At 36.5% G+C, this 19,935-nt stretch overlaps 1 protein-coding gene across 1 annotated transcript in view; it reads right to left on the bottom strand.

The window, feature by feature from the left end:
• The window catches only part of LOC116767528 (uncharacterized), an 89,647-nt gene that overhangs the window by 10,385 nt on the left and 59,327 nt on the right, over window positions 1-19,935 (bottom strand). The window contains 39 exon segments of the mRNA XM_061527238.1: window positions 16-324; window positions 395-1,018; window positions 1,106-1,432; window positions 1,501-1,815; window positions 1,913-2,221; window positions 2,295-2,600; window positions 2,714-3,034; window positions 3,129-3,437; window positions 3,526-4,176; window positions 4,278-4,574; window positions 4,680-4,982; window positions 5,144-5,776; window positions 5,907-6,548; window positions 6,621-6,926; window positions 7,040-7,336; window positions 7,424-7,750; window positions 7,822-8,124; window positions 8,200-8,520; window positions 8,601-8,915; window positions 9,003-9,305; window positions 9,409-9,708; window positions 9,958-10,290; window positions 10,363-10,674; window positions 10,760-11,392; window positions 11,466-11,771; window positions 11,887-12,186; window positions 12,278-12,613; window positions 12,726-13,040; window positions 13,123-14,052; window positions 14,219-14,527; window positions 14,612-15,238; window positions 15,337-15,972; window positions 16,051-16,356; window positions 16,435-16,731; window positions 16,830-17,159; window positions 17,976-18,290; window positions 18,459-19,085; window positions 19,170-19,478; window positions 19,601-19,903. Coding sequence (XP_061383222.1) covers window positions 16-324; window positions 395-1,018; window positions 1,106-1,432; window positions 1,501-1,815; window positions 1,913-2,221; window positions 2,295-2,600; window positions 2,714-3,034; window positions 3,129-3,437; window positions 3,526-4,176; window positions 4,278-4,574; window positions 4,680-4,982; window positions 5,144-5,776; window positions 5,907-6,548; window positions 6,621-6,926; window positions 7,040-7,336; window positions 7,424-7,750; window positions 7,822-8,124; window positions 8,200-8,520; window positions 8,601-8,915; window positions 9,003-9,305; window positions 9,409-9,708; window positions 9,958-10,290; window positions 10,363-10,674; window positions 10,760-11,392; window positions 11,466-11,771; window positions 11,887-12,186; window positions 12,278-12,613; window positions 12,726-13,040; window positions 13,123-14,052; window positions 14,219-14,527; window positions 14,612-15,238; window positions 15,337-15,972; window positions 16,051-16,356; window positions 16,435-16,731; window positions 16,830-17,159; window positions 17,976-18,290; window positions 18,459-19,085; window positions 19,170-19,478; window positions 19,601-19,903 — 15,342 coding nt within the window.

Genomic DNA, 19,935 nt, shown 5'->3' with positions numbered 1-19,935 from the left:
ACATTATATTATTACCTGTTGCAAGACGACAACCAATAAATGGATCACCGTGAAGTGGTGGTGGACATTCACATATGGCCAAGTGATTATAAACGTTGCATACGGCATTCAGACCACATGCATTTTTGCAAGGGTTAATACATTTCAAATTGATACAAGCTTGGTCTTTATGACATTCATTATCTGTTGTACATTCTGGTCGACATTCAAAGTAAGGATTTCCGTGATATTCAGGTATGCAAGAACAGCTTCCATTATTACACAATGCATTTATGCCACAGGGAGTTTGAGAGCAAAGATCTTTTGGTTCCATAATTGGCGTATCTAAAAATAAATATTAAAATTTCGAATCAATCTGATTACAAACTTAAATTGTCAAACATATTTTTCTTACCTTTTTGAACTTCATAGCAACCGACAAACGGGTCACCTCGGTAGCCAACCAAACAGGTGCAAATTGCCAGATGATTAGAGGCACGACAATTAGCATTAAAACCACAAGATCCGAGACAAGGATTCACACATTTTTCTTTATTGCAAGTTTTGTCTTTTGGGCAGTCTTCGTTAATTGTACACTCAGGAGAACAAAGCGGGGGTACACCGACATAGCCTAATTTACAGCTACACGTTGCTGATTCTCCTAAGTTTTTACATACTGAAAATGGTCCACATGGATTTGGCTCACAGGGATTTGTAACTGGCGCTAAGTGTTTTTGTTCGGTGCACAAGATAAACGGATCACCCTCGAAACCGGGAAGACAAGTGCAAATAGGACTATGGCGGTGAACCCGACATTGAGCATTGCTTCCACATATTTCAACACAAGGATTGACACACTTTTGTTTTATGCAAGCTTCATTGAGAGGGCACTCGGAGCTAGATAAACATATAGGACGACAATTTGGTGGGCTGCCTTTGTTCTCAGGGAGGCAAGTACATAATGCCTGATCGTTTACAATTTTACACACGCTGTTTGGTCCACAAGGAGTTGGACTGCAGGGATTTTTTTCTGAGATTTCTGAAATAACCAATAAATTTAAATTCTAATTCTATAGAAACTTCATTTTTAATTATTTCAATTATTACAAATAAATAATTAATTTACCTTCTTTAAGTATGCAATTATCGTATGGATCTCCTGCATAGCCATTGAAGCAATTACATTTTGGCATGTGGTTTACAGTCTGACAGTAAGAATTAGAGCCACAGTATCCTGAGCAAGGGTCTTGACATTTGTTACTTATGCATGCCAAATTTTGGGGGCAATCGGAATGTAAAACACATTCTGGTCTGCATCCTTCATATGGATTTCCTAGGAAACCATTAATACATATGCAGCTAGCCGCTTGGTTTCTTTCTTGGCATATAGCATTTGGTCCACAAGGATTCGGTGAACATGGTTTTATTTGTGCAATTGGCTTGAGCATTTCCACTAAAAAATATATAATTTATTATTTATAACCAATTTTATTTTTAAACTTTGAATAAAATATCCTGTACCTTTCCTAGGATGACACTGGTCAAATGCATCTCCTTCATATCCAGATTGACAGGAACACATTGGTGAGTGACTGATCACTCGACAATTTGTATTACTTCCGCAAGCTCCAATACACGGGTTTATACATTTACGGTTGATGCAGGATTTGTCTAAATCACATTCGCTGTTGGTGACACATTCTGGACGACAATATGGAGGTCTTCCCATGAAATCATTCATACATTCACAAGAAGGTGTTTCACCTACTTCTTTACAAATAGCGTTTGGTCCACATGGTGAGGGATCACATGGCGTTTTCTTTATTGGTATTGAATCTACAAATATACATAGTATTAGAAATTTTTTCCACAAATCAAAATACTTATAATGCATATGTATATAAATGCATGCTTTTTGTGAGGTCGAACTTACATTGGTAACACTGTGTAAATGGATCTCCTGTTAGTCGTGTGCCGCAATAGCATAAAGGTTTGTGATTGTGAACTTTGCATTCGGCATTAATGCCGCAAGATCCTTGACATGGATCAATACATTTCTGATTGGAACACGCCATTAGGCTCGTGCAGTCCGAATCTACTAAACATTCGGGTCTGCAATATGGTGGTGTTCCTTTATAGCCTGATAGGCATGAGCATACAGCTTGATTTTGGTTTGTGTGACATACGCTGTTGGGACCGCATGGAGATGGTTCGCACAAATTTTTAACTTCATCTTTAACCACTGTAAGGTAATTAATATTATGTATACGTAACAAAATAAAAAGGAACCAAAAAAGCTCTTGTAAAAATTTTACCTGTTAAGGGCGTACATGAAAAGAATGCATTTCCCACCATATTGCTGGGACAACTACACATTGGTATATGATCGTATACTTCACATAAAGCATTCTGACCACAAAGATTGACGCATGGATCAGAACATTTGTTGTTTATACATGTGAGATTAAATGCACATTCAGAGCTATGTGAGCATTCAGGTCGACAGCTCATATACGGGTTTCCGAAATAATTTGGTTTGCAAGAGCATATTCCATCCCTACATTCAGTGTTAGCTCCACATGGGCTGGGATTGCATTTGTCATAAATAATTGGGACATGTTCTGAAATAAAAAAAATATTTTTGAGTAAAGTACATTTTCGGATCTTCATTCATAATTTGGTATAGTCTTGAGACCTTTGAACAGTGTTAGATATAAAAAAAATCGAAACTTACCGATTATTTCAGTAAAGTGACAATTTTCAAATGGATTTCCGGTATATCCTTCGACACAACTACATATAGCGGAATGTTGAAAAACTTGACATATTGTGTTTAATCCACAAGAACCGATGCAAGGATCTTTACATTTATGGTTAATGCACGATTTGTCGAAAGGACAATCCGAGTTTACTATACATTCTGGACGACAATTTGGCGGAAAACCAATAAAGTTTTCTATACATGTGCACATTGGTACTGTATTTATTGTTTGACAAAGTGCATTAGGTCCACACGGTGATGGACTACAGGGATTAACTTCGGCCGGAGGTAATTCTGTAAAAAATGTAGTGATTTAATTTTCATGAATTACAAATTAAATATTGTTAATATTATAATATTTTAACTTTGTGGTTTTATTTGTACCTACTTTGTATTTCTATGCATTTTGTAAATGGATCTCCAGTATAGCCTTGGCCGCATGAACAAATTGGTGCATGATTAATTACTTTACATATAGAATTTTGACCACAAACACCCAAACATGGATCAGCACATTTATGGTTAATACAACTCTTAGAAACTTCACATTCTGAGTTAACTGTGCATTCGGGTCGACAATTTGGTGGAGTTCCAATATAATCAGACACACAAGAACAAGAAACGACACCTCTGTTATTTTTGCAAACGCTATTGCTTCCACACGGATTTGGAATACAGGGATCTCGTGAAATGTTTTCTGCAATAATTTTAAAGTTGAGGTTGAACAATACTAAAATAATTGTAAAATATTCTAAAACTACTATGAAAAAAAAATGTAAACATACCAAATTTTTCAAGTACTATATGACAATATGAGTACGGATTTCCTGTATATCCTGAGGCACATGTACAAATTGGTAAATGATTTATTACATTGCAAATTGCAGTAGTACCACATACTCCTGGACATGGATCATCACATTTATTTCTTAAACACGCCTTATTGAAGGGACATTCAGAATTCATAATACATTCTGGTCTACATGTCTCGTATGGATTACCAAAGTAACCAGACTCACAACTACATACTGCGATATCACTGTCAGAGACTGAGCAACGAGCGTTTGGCCCACAAGGCGTAGGATTGCAAGGATCTTTTGGTTTAATGATCTCAGGTGTTTCATAACAAAACAGGAACGGATCTCCAAAGAAACCGTTTTGACAAGAGCACATTGCTGTATGAAGATGAACTGTACATATTGTGTTGATTCCACAAGATCCTGGACAAGGATCTTTACATTTATAATTTATACAGGATTTATCTGTGGCACATTCTTCGTTAGCTGAACATTCTCTTTTGCAATTTGGTGGATTGCCTTCAAAAGTTGGCTGACAGGAACAAACATAAGATTCTGGGCCCAATACTTTACATAAACTATTTGGGCCACAAGGAGATGGGTCACACGGATTGCTGGGACTTTCCTGTATTTGTTCAACTGCAATGAAGACGCGTTAAATTATTATAAGGATTTACAACTTTCCATTCGAAGATTATTTTGATTAGTTTAACCGGGCAGATTGTAGTAATTTAACTTACCATAACAATATGTGAAAGGCGATCCCGTATATCTAGGAGGACAGGAACATACTGGATTATGTTTCAATACATTACATATAGCATTTGATGCACATGAGCCTGGACAGGGGTCTTGACATTTTTTATTAATACATGCTAGTGATGCTGGACAATCTGTGCTTCGAATACACTCAGGACGACAGCTTGGAGGATTTCCAACAAAGCCTTGTATACAAGTACACACAGCTTGGCCATTAGCCTCCCTACATATACTGTTAGGTCCACATGGAGATGGAACACATGCCGTAATCGTTGGAACTGTAAAGAATATAGAATAATTTTTTTTATTTTAAACTTGCTTGCGTTATCTTTTTATATAAAATTAACACTTTAAATTAATTTGATTTTATTACTTAAACTTACTTTTAACAAATTTGCATTCAGCAAAGGCATCTCCAACCATTCCATCTGGACAACTACATACCGCTATATGATTGTAGATATTGCATTCAGCATTAATACCACACATATTGACACATGGATCAATACATTTATTATGTAGGCAGGCTTTATTAACAGGGCAATCACTATTTAGGACACACTCAGGTCGACAAGCGAAATATGGATCCCCGTGATACTCCGGTAAGCAGGTGCATTCGCCATTATGGCATATTGCGTTAGAACCACAAGGTGATGGATTGCATGGGTTAATGTCCTTAATTATTTCTGTAAATCGAGATAATAATAGTGAAAATACGTAATAAAAATAAAAATATAAGACTTCATGACATATAAAAATTTCATTCATATAAAATTTTACGTTGTTTAAGAATACAAGTGCACATGTATTATAAAATCATATAAATAGTAAATAACAAAGCCCCAACCTTCTTTCTTGACGTTGCACATAATAAATGGATCTCCTTCGTAACCATTAGAACAGGAGCATACAGGCACATGCTTTATAACAGTACAAACGGCATGTTGGCCACATGAACCCAAGCAAGGATCCAAACATTTCATAGTAATACAAGCTTTGTCGTTGCTGCAGTCTGAGTTTGTTATACATTCAGGTTTACAATTTGGCGGGCTTCCAATGTACGTTGATAAACACGAGCATGATGGTATTCCACCCACATTTCTGCATTCTGCGTTTAAGCCACATGGAGATGGAATGCATGGGTTGGGAATTTCAAGTATCGCTGGCTCTCTTTGTATTATAGTGTAACAAGTCGAGAGAGGATCTCCAGTATATCCGTCTTTGCAAACGCATATAGGATTGTGATTAATTACTCGACAATTTGTGTTACTACCACAACCTCTGGGACATGGTGATACACACTTATTATTTTCGCATATTTGGTCTAGAGCACATTCGGAAGTTGTTATACATTCTGGTCGACAATCGGGTGGTGACCCTTGATATCCGACTAAACATGTGCACATAGCAATCTCGTTCATCATTTTACATTGTGAGTTTGGTCCACATGGAGAAGGATCACAAGCATCAACCTTATTCTCTGCAAAGAAATAAAAATATGTATCTTAATAAGCGATCAAAACAATTGATAAAATAATTATTAACAAAGCAAACATAGAAGAGATCATTTCACTTCATTAAAAAAATTACTATTAATTTTTTTTTCTCACCTTGTAGTCTAAATATACATATTTTATATGGGTCACCGTAATATTGTTCAGGACAACTGCAACTTGGAATATGATTGATTACATTGCACTGAGCATCTATACCACAAGTACCAGGACAAGGGTCATGACATTTTTTATTGTGACACGCCTTATTTGATGGACAATCCGAATTAAGTAAACATTCGGGCTTGCAGGCGACATAGGGGTCACCAAAGTGGTCAGAAAGACAGGTGCAAGATCCAATACCATTTTGATCTCTACATACAGCGTTCGCTCCACATGGAGATGGAACACAAGGAGTAGGCCTCTCTTGTGTTGTTGTAATTATCAATTCATTGCAGTAGTGGAAAGGATCTCCACTGTAACCGCTTTGACAAGTACAAATAGGAGTGTGGCTCACAACTTTACACTCTGCGTTAACTCCACACGATCCAGCACATGGGTCCCGACATTTTTTATTTATACAAGCCATACGTATGTTACAATCTGTATTACTGGTACATTCCGGACGACATTTTGGTGGTACACCTATATAGTCTGGTAAACAAGTACAATGTGGAGTTTCATCTCTCTCAGAGCATTGTGAATTTGGTCCACATGGAGATGGCAGGCATGGATTGATTTTAACAGGTATTGTAAGTGCTAAAAAAAAAATAGTTTTATTGTCATTTTTATATTTTCGACTATTCATAATAAAAAATAAAGGCTACTTACGAATTATTTGACATACTGAAAAAGGATCTCCGGTAAATCCAGACAAACAAGTGCATATTGGATTGTGATTGACAACAATACATTGAGTATTTCTTCCACATGCTCCGGGACAAGGATCTATACATTTTTGATTAGAACACGCTTTTTCCAAAGAACAGTCGGAACTGATAGTGCATTCTGGTCGACAGTTTGGTGGACTGCCAAGGAAGCCTTGAATACAAACACAAACAGCATGCCCATTTATTTCTTTACATTTACTATAAGGCCCACATGGATTTGGCTCGCATAAATTGGTAGAAATTGGTTCTGAAACAAGAAATATAAATTATAACAAAAATGTTATTTAGTAATATATCCGTATAGACAATTAAAAAAGTATTGTATTTAAAATAATAATAATTAAATAATAGAAAGCATACCTATTACTCTTGAGCAAAAGTTAAAAGGATCTCCAGTAGTTCCTACGGGACATGAACAGATTGGTATATGATTTATTACTTCACAAGTAGCTTCGTTTCCGCATGTCCCTATACAGGGATCTATGCATTTGTTTCGTGTGCAAGCCTTGCTTCGTACACAGTCAGAATTCAATATACATTCGGGCTTACAATTAAAGTAAGGATCTCCGAAATAATCTTGTAAACACGAACAGACTCCTTCATTACAAATAGCGTTAGCACCGCAAGGTGATGGCGAGCAGGGATTAATCTGGTCATCTGAAATATTTTATATGAAGAAAAATAAATGAATGCGAGCTATATAAAACCTGACAAAATGTATGTACATAAATATTCCGAACTTACCATTTACAATAACATCACAATTAGTAAATGGATCTCCAGTATAACTTGGTAAACAGGAGCAGATAGGTAAATGATTATTGACGATACACTGGGCATTGTTTCCACAAGCCCCCGGACAAGGATCAGAACAGTGATTGTTGATGCAGGCCTGAATCGCGTTACAGTCTGAGTTGATCGTGCATTCGGGTCGGCATAATGGTGGTGTACCAATGTAATTAGGTTTACAGCTACATCGTGGTAGTCCATTGTTTTCATCACATATGGCATTTGATCCACAGGGTGAAGGTAAGCAAGGATTTACAATTTGAGATGGAATGGAGATGGGTTCTACAAAAAATTTGAATTATTATAATATTAATCAGAGATTGTACAAGTTTCCGTAATATTTATGTACTTACGAGGCATACAGTAAGAAAATGGATCTCCGGTATATAATTCTTGGCATGAACACATAGGGCTATGTGCTATTACTCTGCAATTAGCATTTTTACCACACTGTCCAGCGCATGGATTCACACATTTTCGATTAATACATGCTTTGTCAGAAGCACATTCACTATTAATCGTGCATTCTGGACGACAATTAGGTGGAATACCGACATATGTCTCCATACAACTGCAAACAGCCTGAGAATTTACCTCACGGCACTGACTATTAGGTCCACAAGGTGAAGGAATGCATGGAGTAATTTTTTTATCATCTGAAGAAGAAAACAAAATTATATTGAAAAATATAATAATTATTTCGTATTTATAGAATTGTTTACAAAATTTACCTTTAATTTTGTCTACACAAATAGAATAAGCATCTCCTGTAAGAGTCGGAGGGCAATGACAGGATGGTAAATGATTAACTACTTGACAGATAGCATTTGGTGCACATATGCCTAAACAGGGATCTTTACATCTATTTTGAATGCACGCTTGAGTAGGATTGCAATCTGTGTTTATAACACATTCCGGTCGACATCCTTCATAAGGATCACCGACATAATTCTCTAAGCATTGGCAGGATCCCACTCCGTTACTTTCCCTGCACTTTGCATTTAATCCACACGGAGAAGATTCACAGGGTGAATCATATGCAATAACAGTATCTGTGAACAAAACAAATATTGCGGGGTTTTACCTATTTTTTATTCAATTATTGACAGTAAATGTCCCGATTTTAAGTTACCTTTTATGGGATTACAAGAAACAAGTGGATCTCCGGTATATCTATACGGACAAGAGCAGATCAGCGCATGACTAATAACTCTACAGTCGGCATTATATCCGCAACTACCGGGACATGGATCTTTACATTTTTGGTTCACACATGCTTGGTTGCTTGAGCATTCGGAGTTGCTAATGCACTCAGGGTGGCAGTTGGGTGGTGATCCAGTATAATCCATTTGACATGAACAAGACGGTGACTCTCCGATGACTTTACAAATTGAAAAAGGCCCGCATGGTGAAGGACTACAAGGGTCTATTGATGGTGGTGTAGCAACTATAATAAAAGTAAATGATTGAAGACTATGTATACATGTGCTAAATAAATGATCTAGAATAAAAAATGTGCAAAATATCAGCTAACCTATTGGGTTGCATATTGTAAATGGGTCTCCTGTGTATTGCGGAGGACACGAGCATATAGGATTGTGATTTACAACTTCACATCTCGATTTATAGCCGCAACTGCCTTTGCACGGATTTATGCATTTTTGATTATTACATGCTTCATCTGAAGGACATTCAGCACTTATAGTACATTCGGGTCGACAAGACGGAGGACTACCAATAAAGGAAGGTAGACATGAGCAGACAGCTTGATTATTTACATCTCGGCATTGGCTGTTAGGTCCGCATGGACTTGGATTACATGGTTCCTCGTTTATAACTGAAATAAAGTATTATTGTCGTTTTATTGTGATATATAGAGAATTGTTTTTGATAAACGTTATTTCGGATAAAACGTATTAATTAAAAGAACAAAAACTTACTCTCAAGATGATAGCATTCTTTAAAAGCATTTCCGCTCATACCTTGCGGGCATGTGCATATGGGTATGTGATTGTAAACATTACATTCGGCTGTTAGAGCACATATTGCAGGACAGGGATTAATACATTTATTCCTTGAGCATACTTCATTAGATGAACATTCCATGTTTGTCGTACATTCTGGTTTGCAACCTTCATAAGGATCTCCGTGATAATCATTTATGCAAGAACATATTCCGTTTATGCATTCGGCATTAAAGCCACATGGCGAAGGGTGGCAAGGATCATTAGGAATGTCATCTAAAACGAAATAAGTAATATGAAGGTAATTTTTTTTGATTTATTAATAAATAATATATTTTTTATGAATAATTAAATATAGTAAACACTGTTCTTAAAGAATTTCAACTACATTTAAAATTATTATGCATGCTTAAAAAAACAGTGACTAGCATTCAAAGAATTGTGGATGCTAGTAAATTAAAATCAGTAATCTACATTATTGATTTAAATAAATATCTAACATATTAAAATTATATGCATAAATACCTTTTAGGGCAATTATATTACAATGAGAAAATGGATCTCCGCTATAACCATTGGCACATGTACAAGCAGGTAAATGATTAAAAACTGTACAGTCAGCATTTTGTCCGCAACTTCCAGGACATGGATCCCTGCATTTCATATTTATACACGCCATATTTGATGGACAATCTTGATTTATAGCACATTCTGGTCTACAATTTGGTGGATATCCTTGGAAGTTTAACATGCAAGAACATGACGGTGAACCATTTATATTCTTGCAAATGGCATTAGAACCACAAGGACTTGGCACGCAGGGATTTTGTCGGATTTCTTGAGTTATAAAAAGTGGTGCTGAAATTAATTAAAATCATTCAATAATTGATTTGATATAAAAATATGACCATTTGGTTTATTGTAACATACGTTGTTTGTAACATCGGGTGAAGGGATCTCCTGTAAAACCATTTTTACACGAACAAATTGGACTGTGACCTACAACTCTGCATTCAGTATCAGAACCGCAATGGTTTGGACAAGGGTTGACACATTTCATATTTATGCATGCAGTTGTTGGTGGACATTCCACACTAACTGTACATTCTGGTCGACAACCAGGTGGCGAGCCAATGTAGTTAGGCATACAAGAACATACACTTTGACCATTGGATGGTTTGCAAATGCTATTTGGTCCACACGGATTTGGTACACAGGGGGTCGCAACTTCTGGAGTCGTTTCTAAAATAAGAAATATAAACATATATGAGACATATATTTGAATGTTATTTTCAATATTCTTGTTGCATAAATATTTATTAGGTACCTCTTATGAAATCGCATCTTCGATATGGATCACCAGTGTATCCAGAAGAACATGTGCAGATGGGTAAATGTTGAATGGTGTGGCAGGTTGCCTTTAAGCCACAAGTTCCGGGGCAAGGATCTACACATTTGTTTCTGATACAGCTCTTATTTGGTGAACAATCTGTGTTTATTGTGCACTCAGGTCGACATCCTTCATATGGGTTTCCTATGTAATTTGGAAGACAAATACAAGAACCTGCGGAATTATGTTCCTTGCAGATCGCGTTGACACCACATGGCGAAGGGTCACAGGGTGAAACAATTTCAGGAGCGGTTAATAATATAGGTTGACAACTTGTGAATGGATCTCCCTCATATCCATCATCACAGAAACACATGGGTGAATGGCTTACTACTTTACAATTTGCATTTAGAGCACACACGTCAATGCACGGATCTTTGCATTTTTTATTAATACACGCGAGATGAGTGGAACATTCGCTATTACTGCTGCATTCGGGTCTACAATATGGCGGTGATCCAATATAATTTTCCATGCAAGCACATGATGGCGATTCATCTGTTTCGTGACAAATAGCGTTAGCACCACATGGTGACGGAGAACAAGGAGATACGACTGCAGCGAGAGGTTCTGTAACGAGAAAATGGGTTATATATACTCAAATATATATAAAAATATTTATTTACTTTATTTTATTATTTACCGGATGGAATGCATCGAATAAATGGATCTCCTGTATGATTGGGAGGACAAGTGCATATTGGATTATGTTTAATAACAACACATTTGGCTTCCACCCCGCATGAACCTTTGCAGGGGTCGATACATTTTTGATTACTACAAGCTTTGTTTAAAGAACAGTCTGAACTGACTAAACATTCTGGTCTGCAAAGTGGTGGACTCCCAATAAAATCAGGAATACATGTGCATACAGCTTGACCATTAACTTCCCTGCATTGGCTATTTTGTCCGCATGGCGATGGAATACAAGGGTTGCTAATAAGTGGACCTAAAAATAATAAATTTCATTTATCTGTCACTAAAAAAATTTTAAAATTATTTTCATACTTCAAATTCTTTAATATGCTAAAAAAACAAGTGAGACAAAATGGTTCTGAACTTACCTCTAATCGGTTCACATGCATAGAAGGCATTTCCACTCATTCCCTGTGGACATGTGCACATAGGAATGTGATTTATTACTTCACAAACAGCTGTTGAAGAACATGCTCCAGGACAAGGATCAATACATTTATTTCTTATACATGCTTTGTCTTTTGCACAATCAGTACTGAGTACACATTCCGGTCTACATCCAATATAAGGATCGCCCTGATGTTCCGCAATGCAGGTACAAACGCCATTATTACAAACGGCATTTGTGCCACAAGGTGATGGATTACATTTATCGATTATATTAACATCTAAAAAATAATTTTAAGAGTTACTTAGTTGATTCTGGAATGTTCCATATTTATATTTCTTATTATTATAAAATATTTCATCAGTATTCACCTGGTTTATGTTTCGGTGTGCATACAGTAAAGGCATCTCCTGTATAACCATCAGGGCAGGTGCAAATAGGTACATGTCGCGCAACGGAACACAAAGCTCCAATACCACATGAACCAGCGCAAGGATCTTGACATTTTTGATGTATACAGGCTTGTGAAAGAGGACATTCGGAGTTGACGATACATTCCGGTTTGCAATTTGGTGGGTTGCCTAACATACCGTCCATACAAGTACAAGCAGGTATGTTATTGGTTTCTTGGCATATAGAATTGGGTCCACATGGTGAAGGAACACAAAGATTTTTGTATGGTTCCAAAACGGCGTTAGCAACTGGTGCTGAAAAAATATTATTTCTAATCCTTAAACATTGTCTTAAGTAAAAAGTTTAATGAAAAATATATATTGGACGAATGTTTTTGACTTGAATGGCAGATTAAAAATAACTTACGCTTCAAAGGAATGCATCTTGAAAAAGGATCACCAGTATAGAAGTTTTTACAGTTACATATCGGGTTATGATTTATTACTCTGCAATCAGCGTTACTTCCGCATGCATTAGTGCATGGATCAATGCACTTTTCATTGGCACATGCCTTATTCGAGGGACAATCAGAACTGACAACGCACTCAGGGCGACAGCCTGGTGGTGAACCAATATAATTTGGCATACAAGAGCAAACTGCTTGTTTATTAACCTCTTGACAACGACTGTTCGGTCCACATGGTGACGGTTGGCACACGTCAACAGGTATTTCTAGTGTCTCTAAAATGTAATAGACATTAAGTTTAATATACATATAAAAAAAAATATTTATTTAACAGTAAATCAAATCAAATTTACTTACGGATAGGTGTACAGTATTTAAATGGATCTCCAGAAAAACCTTCTGTACATGAACAGGATGGTGCATGATTTATTACTTGGCATATAGCATTTGGAGCACAAGCACCCAGACATGGATTTTGGCATTTACTTTGCAAACATGCTTGACTAGAGGGGCAGTCAGAATTTATTAAGCACTCTGGTCTACATCCTTCATATGGGTTACCGTAAAAATCAGTGAGACATGTACATGAGCCTGCACCATTATACTCTTTGCATACGGCATTGGCCCCGCAAGGGGACGGTTGGCAGGGTGACAAGATCTCTATAACTTTTTTAATTTTGTGGCATTCAATGAAGGGATTACCTGTGTAATCTTGAAGGCATGAACATGAAGGAGAATGACTTATTACATGGCACTCTGTATTTGAGCCACAAACAGTTTCACAGGGATCAGTACATTTTTCGTTAATACACGCACGATGAGTTGGACATTCCGAATTACTTATACACTCGGGTTTGCAATATGGGGGAGCGCCAAAATATCCAGGTTGACACGAACAAATGGGTGAATTTAACATTTCCTTGCAAATTGAATTCGGTCCACATGGTGACGGATTACAGACGTCAATTTGTTCTTGTTCAATTTCTTGTAATATACATCTAATGAAAGGATTTCCAGTAAAAGATGGTGGGCAAGAACAAATAGGATTATGATTTATGACCTGACATTTGGAATTAATTCCACATGCTCCTTGACAAGGTCGAATACATTTTCGGTTTGAACAAGCTTCCTCGGGAGAGCAATCTGAGCTTACAATGCACTCCGGTCTGCACGAAGGTGGAGTACCAATAAAGCCCAATAAACATGAACAAATTGCCTGGCCGTTTACATTACGACACTGACTGTTAGGTCCGCATGGACTCGGTTGACAGGCTTGAGGTATGTCAACTAAAAATTAAAAGTTAGGTCATAGTAAGAGTTGTCATTATATAACCAATATTTTATAAAGAAATACACAGATATCATTTATTAGTACAAAATTGTCAGCAACATTTCCTTTGTTAAGTAATACTTTGTTACATAATAAAGAAAAAATATATTAACAAAAAGGTACCTTCTTGTCTGGAACATGAAACAAAAGCATTTCCAGTCATTTCTTCTGGGCATCTGCACATTGGCACATGATTAATAACATCACATAATGCATTGCTTGCACAGACATTAGCGTTACATGGATTAACACATTTGTTTCTATAACAAGCCTTATTTAGTGGACAATCAGAACTAAGAGTGCACTCAGGACGGCATTCAAAGTAAGGATCCCCAAAATATTCAGGAAGACAGGAGCATACACCTTCTTCACACTTAGCGTTGGCACCACAAGGTGATGGCACACATGGATCCAAGGTATCGCTGGTGATTTCTATAATAAATACGTTAAAATAAACGATTACATAATATGAATTAAATCAAACGTCATAACACTGAAGTAACTAGATAAAACTACCTTGTAATTTACATTCGATGAAAGCATCCCCTACGTAATTATCGTAACAGGTGCAAATAGGCATATGAGTTTTTACAATGCACTGTGCTTTAATGCCGCAGGAACCTGGACACGGATCTATACATTTCTGATTGATACATGCTAAATTACTTTTACAGTCAGCGTTAATAACACACTCAGGTCGACAATTTGGAGGAGCCCCCATATAATTTGAAAGACAGGTGCAAGATGGTACACCATAATTTTCCCTGCATTCACTAAACGGTCCGCATGGTGACGGCAAGCAGGGATTATATTGCTTTTCAGGAAGATGCATTTCCATAGCAAAACAGCGGCTGAATGGATCTCCAGTAAAATGTTCCATACATGTGCAAATAGGACTATGATTAATAACTAAGCATTTTGAATTTATTCCACATTGTCCTAAACAAGGATCCATACATTTTTGTTTGATACAAGCCCTATTATTGGCACATTCAGAACTAATAATACATTCCGGTCGGCAGTTCGGTGGAGTACCGTGATATTCTGGAATACAACTACATACAGCTTGTTCATTTAATATTTTACAAACACTATTCGGTCCACAAGGCGAAGGTTTGCAAGGATCAGTCGGTTTTTCCATATCTAGAAAAAAATTATAATAAATTAAGGAGTCAATTATTATTTTATGAAATTATAATCCATTCATATAAAAACATTTAAGTAATTGTTTATAAAAGTACCTTTTTTAAATATGCAGTTTTTAAATGGATCTCCGGTATAACCAGGAAGACAAGTACATAAGGGAGCATGATTAACTGATTGACAAATTGCATTTAAACCACAAGTTCCTGGGCAAGGATCATGGCACTTATTTTGCTGGCAAACTTTGTCTGATGGACAGTCTGTGTTAACGGTACATTCTGGTCGACATCCTTCATAGGGATTGCCAAAATAGCCAGCAAAACAGGTACAAGAACCGACGTTGTTGCGTTCTTGGCAGACTGCATTAAACCCACATGGTGATGGCGTACAGGGTGTTGGCTTTTCTGTTACTACTGTATTTTGTATCAAACACGATAAAAATGGATCTCCTGTGTATCCCTGTGGGCACATACAGTTTGGTGTATGGCTAACTACACGACATTGAGCAAGTGAGCCGCATGCGCCTACACATGGATCACTACACTTATTATTAATACAGGCCAAATGGTTTGAACATTCACTGTTACTGGTACATTCAGGACGGCAATTTGGCGGAATTCCTATAAATTCTGACATGCAAGAACAAGATGGTGTATCTGATATAGGGTGACATATTGAGTTAGGTCCACAAGGAGATGGAATGCATGGATTTAGCTGTGGCAGTATTTCTTGGACTGAAAACAGAAACAAAATATTAAAAGTAAAATTAATTGAATATCAGACATATAATAACTTTAAAGTAATTTGCTTACGTCTTTCAGTGCATCGACTGAATGGATCGCCTGTATATTCCGATGGACATGAGCAAATTGGATTATGGTTGACGATCTCACATAAAGCGTTTAAACCACAGGCTCCTTTGCATGGATCGATGCACTTATAGTTATTACAAGCTTTATTCAAAGGACATTCTGAACTAGTTGTGCATTCTCGTCGACATGTTGGTGGATTTCCTTCATAACCAGGAATACAGGAACAAACCGATATATTATTTATTATTCGACACTGGCTATTGGGACCGCATGGACTGGGGTTGCACGGATTAGCAGGCACCAAGACTACAATATAAAATAAGATTAAGTTTTATTATTAACTAACATAGTTATCACAAATTTGCTTTTTATATAATTTTGTACCTTGAGCAATTTGGCATGAAATAAACGAATTGCCAGTGTACCCAGTTGGACAACTGCACATCGGAACGTGATTGAAAACCTCACATATTGCATTCTTTCCACACATATCTGGGCAAGGGTTTATACATTTTTTAGCAGCACAGATTTGATTTCGGGGACAATCGGAACTTATTATACACTCTGGTCTACAGCCAACATAAGGGTCGCCATGATATTGTGGTAAACAGTGACACTCTCCGTTTTGGCATTCCGTATTTGAACCACATGGTGAAGGATTACAATTATCAATAAGATTATCTGTGAAAGTAGTTTTTTTTTTGTTAATTAGAAAACTGGACAAATATTGCAACAAATTAAAGAACATATGTGAAATAGCAACAGTTTTAAGTCTTTACCATTTATTGGTTCTATGTCGCATTTTGTAAAAGGATCTCCAGTATAACCATCGAGGCATGCGCAAATGGCTACATGTTTTATTACAAAACACCTTGCATTCCTCCCACATGATCCTAGACAAGGATCGATGCACTTTTCATTAATACAGGATAGAGATCCGATACAATCTTGATTGGTTGTACATTCTGGTCTACAATTAGGAGGGCTACCGAGGTAACCAGCAGAGCAGGAGCAAGCGGCTTGTCCGTTTATATTTCGACACTGAGAATTTAAGCCACAGGGACTTGGCACGCACGGATCCTTTATTTCATCTATTTGAGCATGAACAACTGGAAAAAATATGTATAAATTTTAAACATTTAAAATCAAAAAGTCTCTGTAGATACTTTTTGTAGCTTCCTTTTCTAATAATACATTTTCAAATAATATGTCTTTTATTTAACCTATAATAGATTGGCCATTTAAATCATCATCGAACTATTAATTTAAAGAATTGAAAACCTTTCAATATAGGTGTACCTTAAAATAATTTAAAGTACGTCTATATTGAAAGGTTATAAAATAACTTTTAAAGTCATGATAAACTCGCTTTTTCGGACAGGACAATAGCAATAGAAAATTACAAGGAAAAAAATATAAAATACATATTTGATTTATAAGAACAAAGTTAAAATTGGAATATATATATATATCGGCGCAAGCAGCTTCAATGACGGATGCAACATGAAAATAACTCAAGATTGGCATCAATTATTATAACAACTTATTGGTCGTCGTTACTATTGTTAAAAGTAAAACGAAATCAAAGAGAATAGAACTATGTTTGAATTCTGGTATAAATATGACGTCTGGACGCACGACAGCGGACTGCAGAGTTCAGCGAGTGCGTAGCATAAAGAATGTGATATTGAAGAACCTTCGAGAAATACAAGAACATTTAGAAGAATTGAAGTTTCATTTTGAAATATCTGGAACGTACTGAAACAAGTGACATTAGTGACGTCAGCGAGGCTGGCGTCCTGTCTCTAAAATAATGAATTTGTATTAAATCCGATATATATATATATACGTATTATAAAATGTATTTTATATATAGTTACCGCATTAGTACACAATACTAAATATTTTTCATATTTGCATCTTACCTGGTCTAGTATAGCATCTTGTGAAGGGATCTCCAGTTAATCCTGGTGAACAACTGCAAATAGGATTATGATGGATCACGCGACAATCTGCTAGGTGTCCACAAGGACCGGGACATGGATTCGAACATTTTTGATTGATACAAGCTTTATCTGAATTGCAGTCTGAACTGAGACTACACTCAGGTTTACATGACGGTGGTAGACCAATGAAATTAGGTAGACAGCTACAAATGGCTTTCTCATTTATTATTTTACATTGACTGTTTGGACCACACGGAGAAGGATAGCATAGGCTCACAGGTGTGTCATCGTTAACTGAAACAATGTAGCTCGTTAAGGTTTTGTACATCCTCATAGTCATCATCAGCCATTATCAGTCCACTGCTGTACATTGGCTGCTAATGTAAGCTACTGTCGTAATATATATATATATAATTTTACTGTCAATGTTCAAAATAAAGGTCGATAAAATATTAAACTTACGTGGTACAATAGAACATTTTCGGAAAGCATCACCAGTATAACCCGAGATGCATACACATGTTGGCTTATGGTTTATAGTAGTACATTCAGCGTTCAAGCCACAGGTTCCAGGACAAGGATCTTGACATTTCATATTAATACATGCTCTATTTCCTGGGCAATCAGAGTCAGATACACACTCCGGTCTGCAACTTTCGTAAGGATTGCCAAAGTAACCTTCATTACATTTACAAGATCCGACATGGTTACGTTCTTCGCAAATCGCATTAGTTCCACAGGGAGATGGCGAACATGGTGTTAATATTTCTATAGCCGTTGTTATAGAACATCGCGAAAATGGATCACCATCGTACCCATGAGGACACACACACATTGCAGAATGACTCACTACTCTACATTCAGCATTCATACCACATGCATTAATGCAGGGATCTTTACATTTTTGATTGACACATGCCAAGTGTGATGAACACTCGCTATTGCTTACGCATTCGGGTTTACAGAATGGTGGTTGACCTTTAAATTCTGGCATACAGCGACAAGATGGTTGTCCTTTTATTTCTTCACAGATAGAATTTGGACCGCATGGAGAAGGTAGACAAGGCTTTACCAAAGAAACTTGAACATCTGAAATGTTTAAAAAAAAATTAATGTACTTTTATTGTTTATTTTTCTATTTGTAACGGTCAATAAATGAATAATTATTCTTACTTGAAATGACAGAACATGCAACAAATGGATCACCAGAAAATCCACTTGGACAAGCGCATATTGGGTTATGGTTTATTACTTCGCATTTAGCTCTTAGTCCACAAGATCCAATACAAGGATTTACACATTTCTGATTAATACATGCTTGATTTTGAAGACATTCAGCATCTACTACGCATTCTGGCCTACAAGCGGGCGGTACTCCTAAGTAATTGGGTAAACAAGAACAAACAGCTTGATTGTTTATTTCCCGACATTGACTGTTCGGTCCACAAATTGCAGTAGTGCAGGGATGTTCAGAGGCGGAAACTGAAAGAAGTATGTATTTATTAAGAGTCCCAAATTTAGTTTGTAATGTTAATGTAATTTATGAATACATTTTCTAAAGATATAAATATAAAAGTTTTATCTACAAAAATCTACATATTTACCTCTTACTGGATTGCAAACAACAAATGCATTTCCAGAAAACCCATTGCTACATGTACACATAGGAATATGATTTATAACTTGGCATATTGCATTAATTCCACACGTTCCTATGCAAGGATCAATGCATTTTTGTTGAACACAAGCTTTAGTGACATCACAATCAGAGCTAAAAACACATTCTGGGCGACAATTAAAATATGGATCTCCGTGATATTCCGGTATACATTGACATTGTCCACGATTGCATTCTGCATTCGACCCACATCTTACATTCGTGCATGAATCTATAATAACGGGTTCCACTAAAAAAAAAAAAATTGGTTTTTCAATAGCC

This window comes from Danaus plexippus (genome assembly GCF_018135715.1).
Source record: "Danaus plexippus chromosome 9 unlocalized genomic scaffold, MEX_DaPlex mxdp_24, whole genome shotgun sequence".
In the NCBI taxonomy this organism is placed as follows: Eukaryota; Metazoa; Arthropoda; class Insecta; order Lepidoptera; family Nymphalidae; genus Danaus; species Danaus plexippus.
Note: the sequence above shows the minus strand (reverse complement) of the source record. Positions and strands in the feature narration are given on the sequence as shown.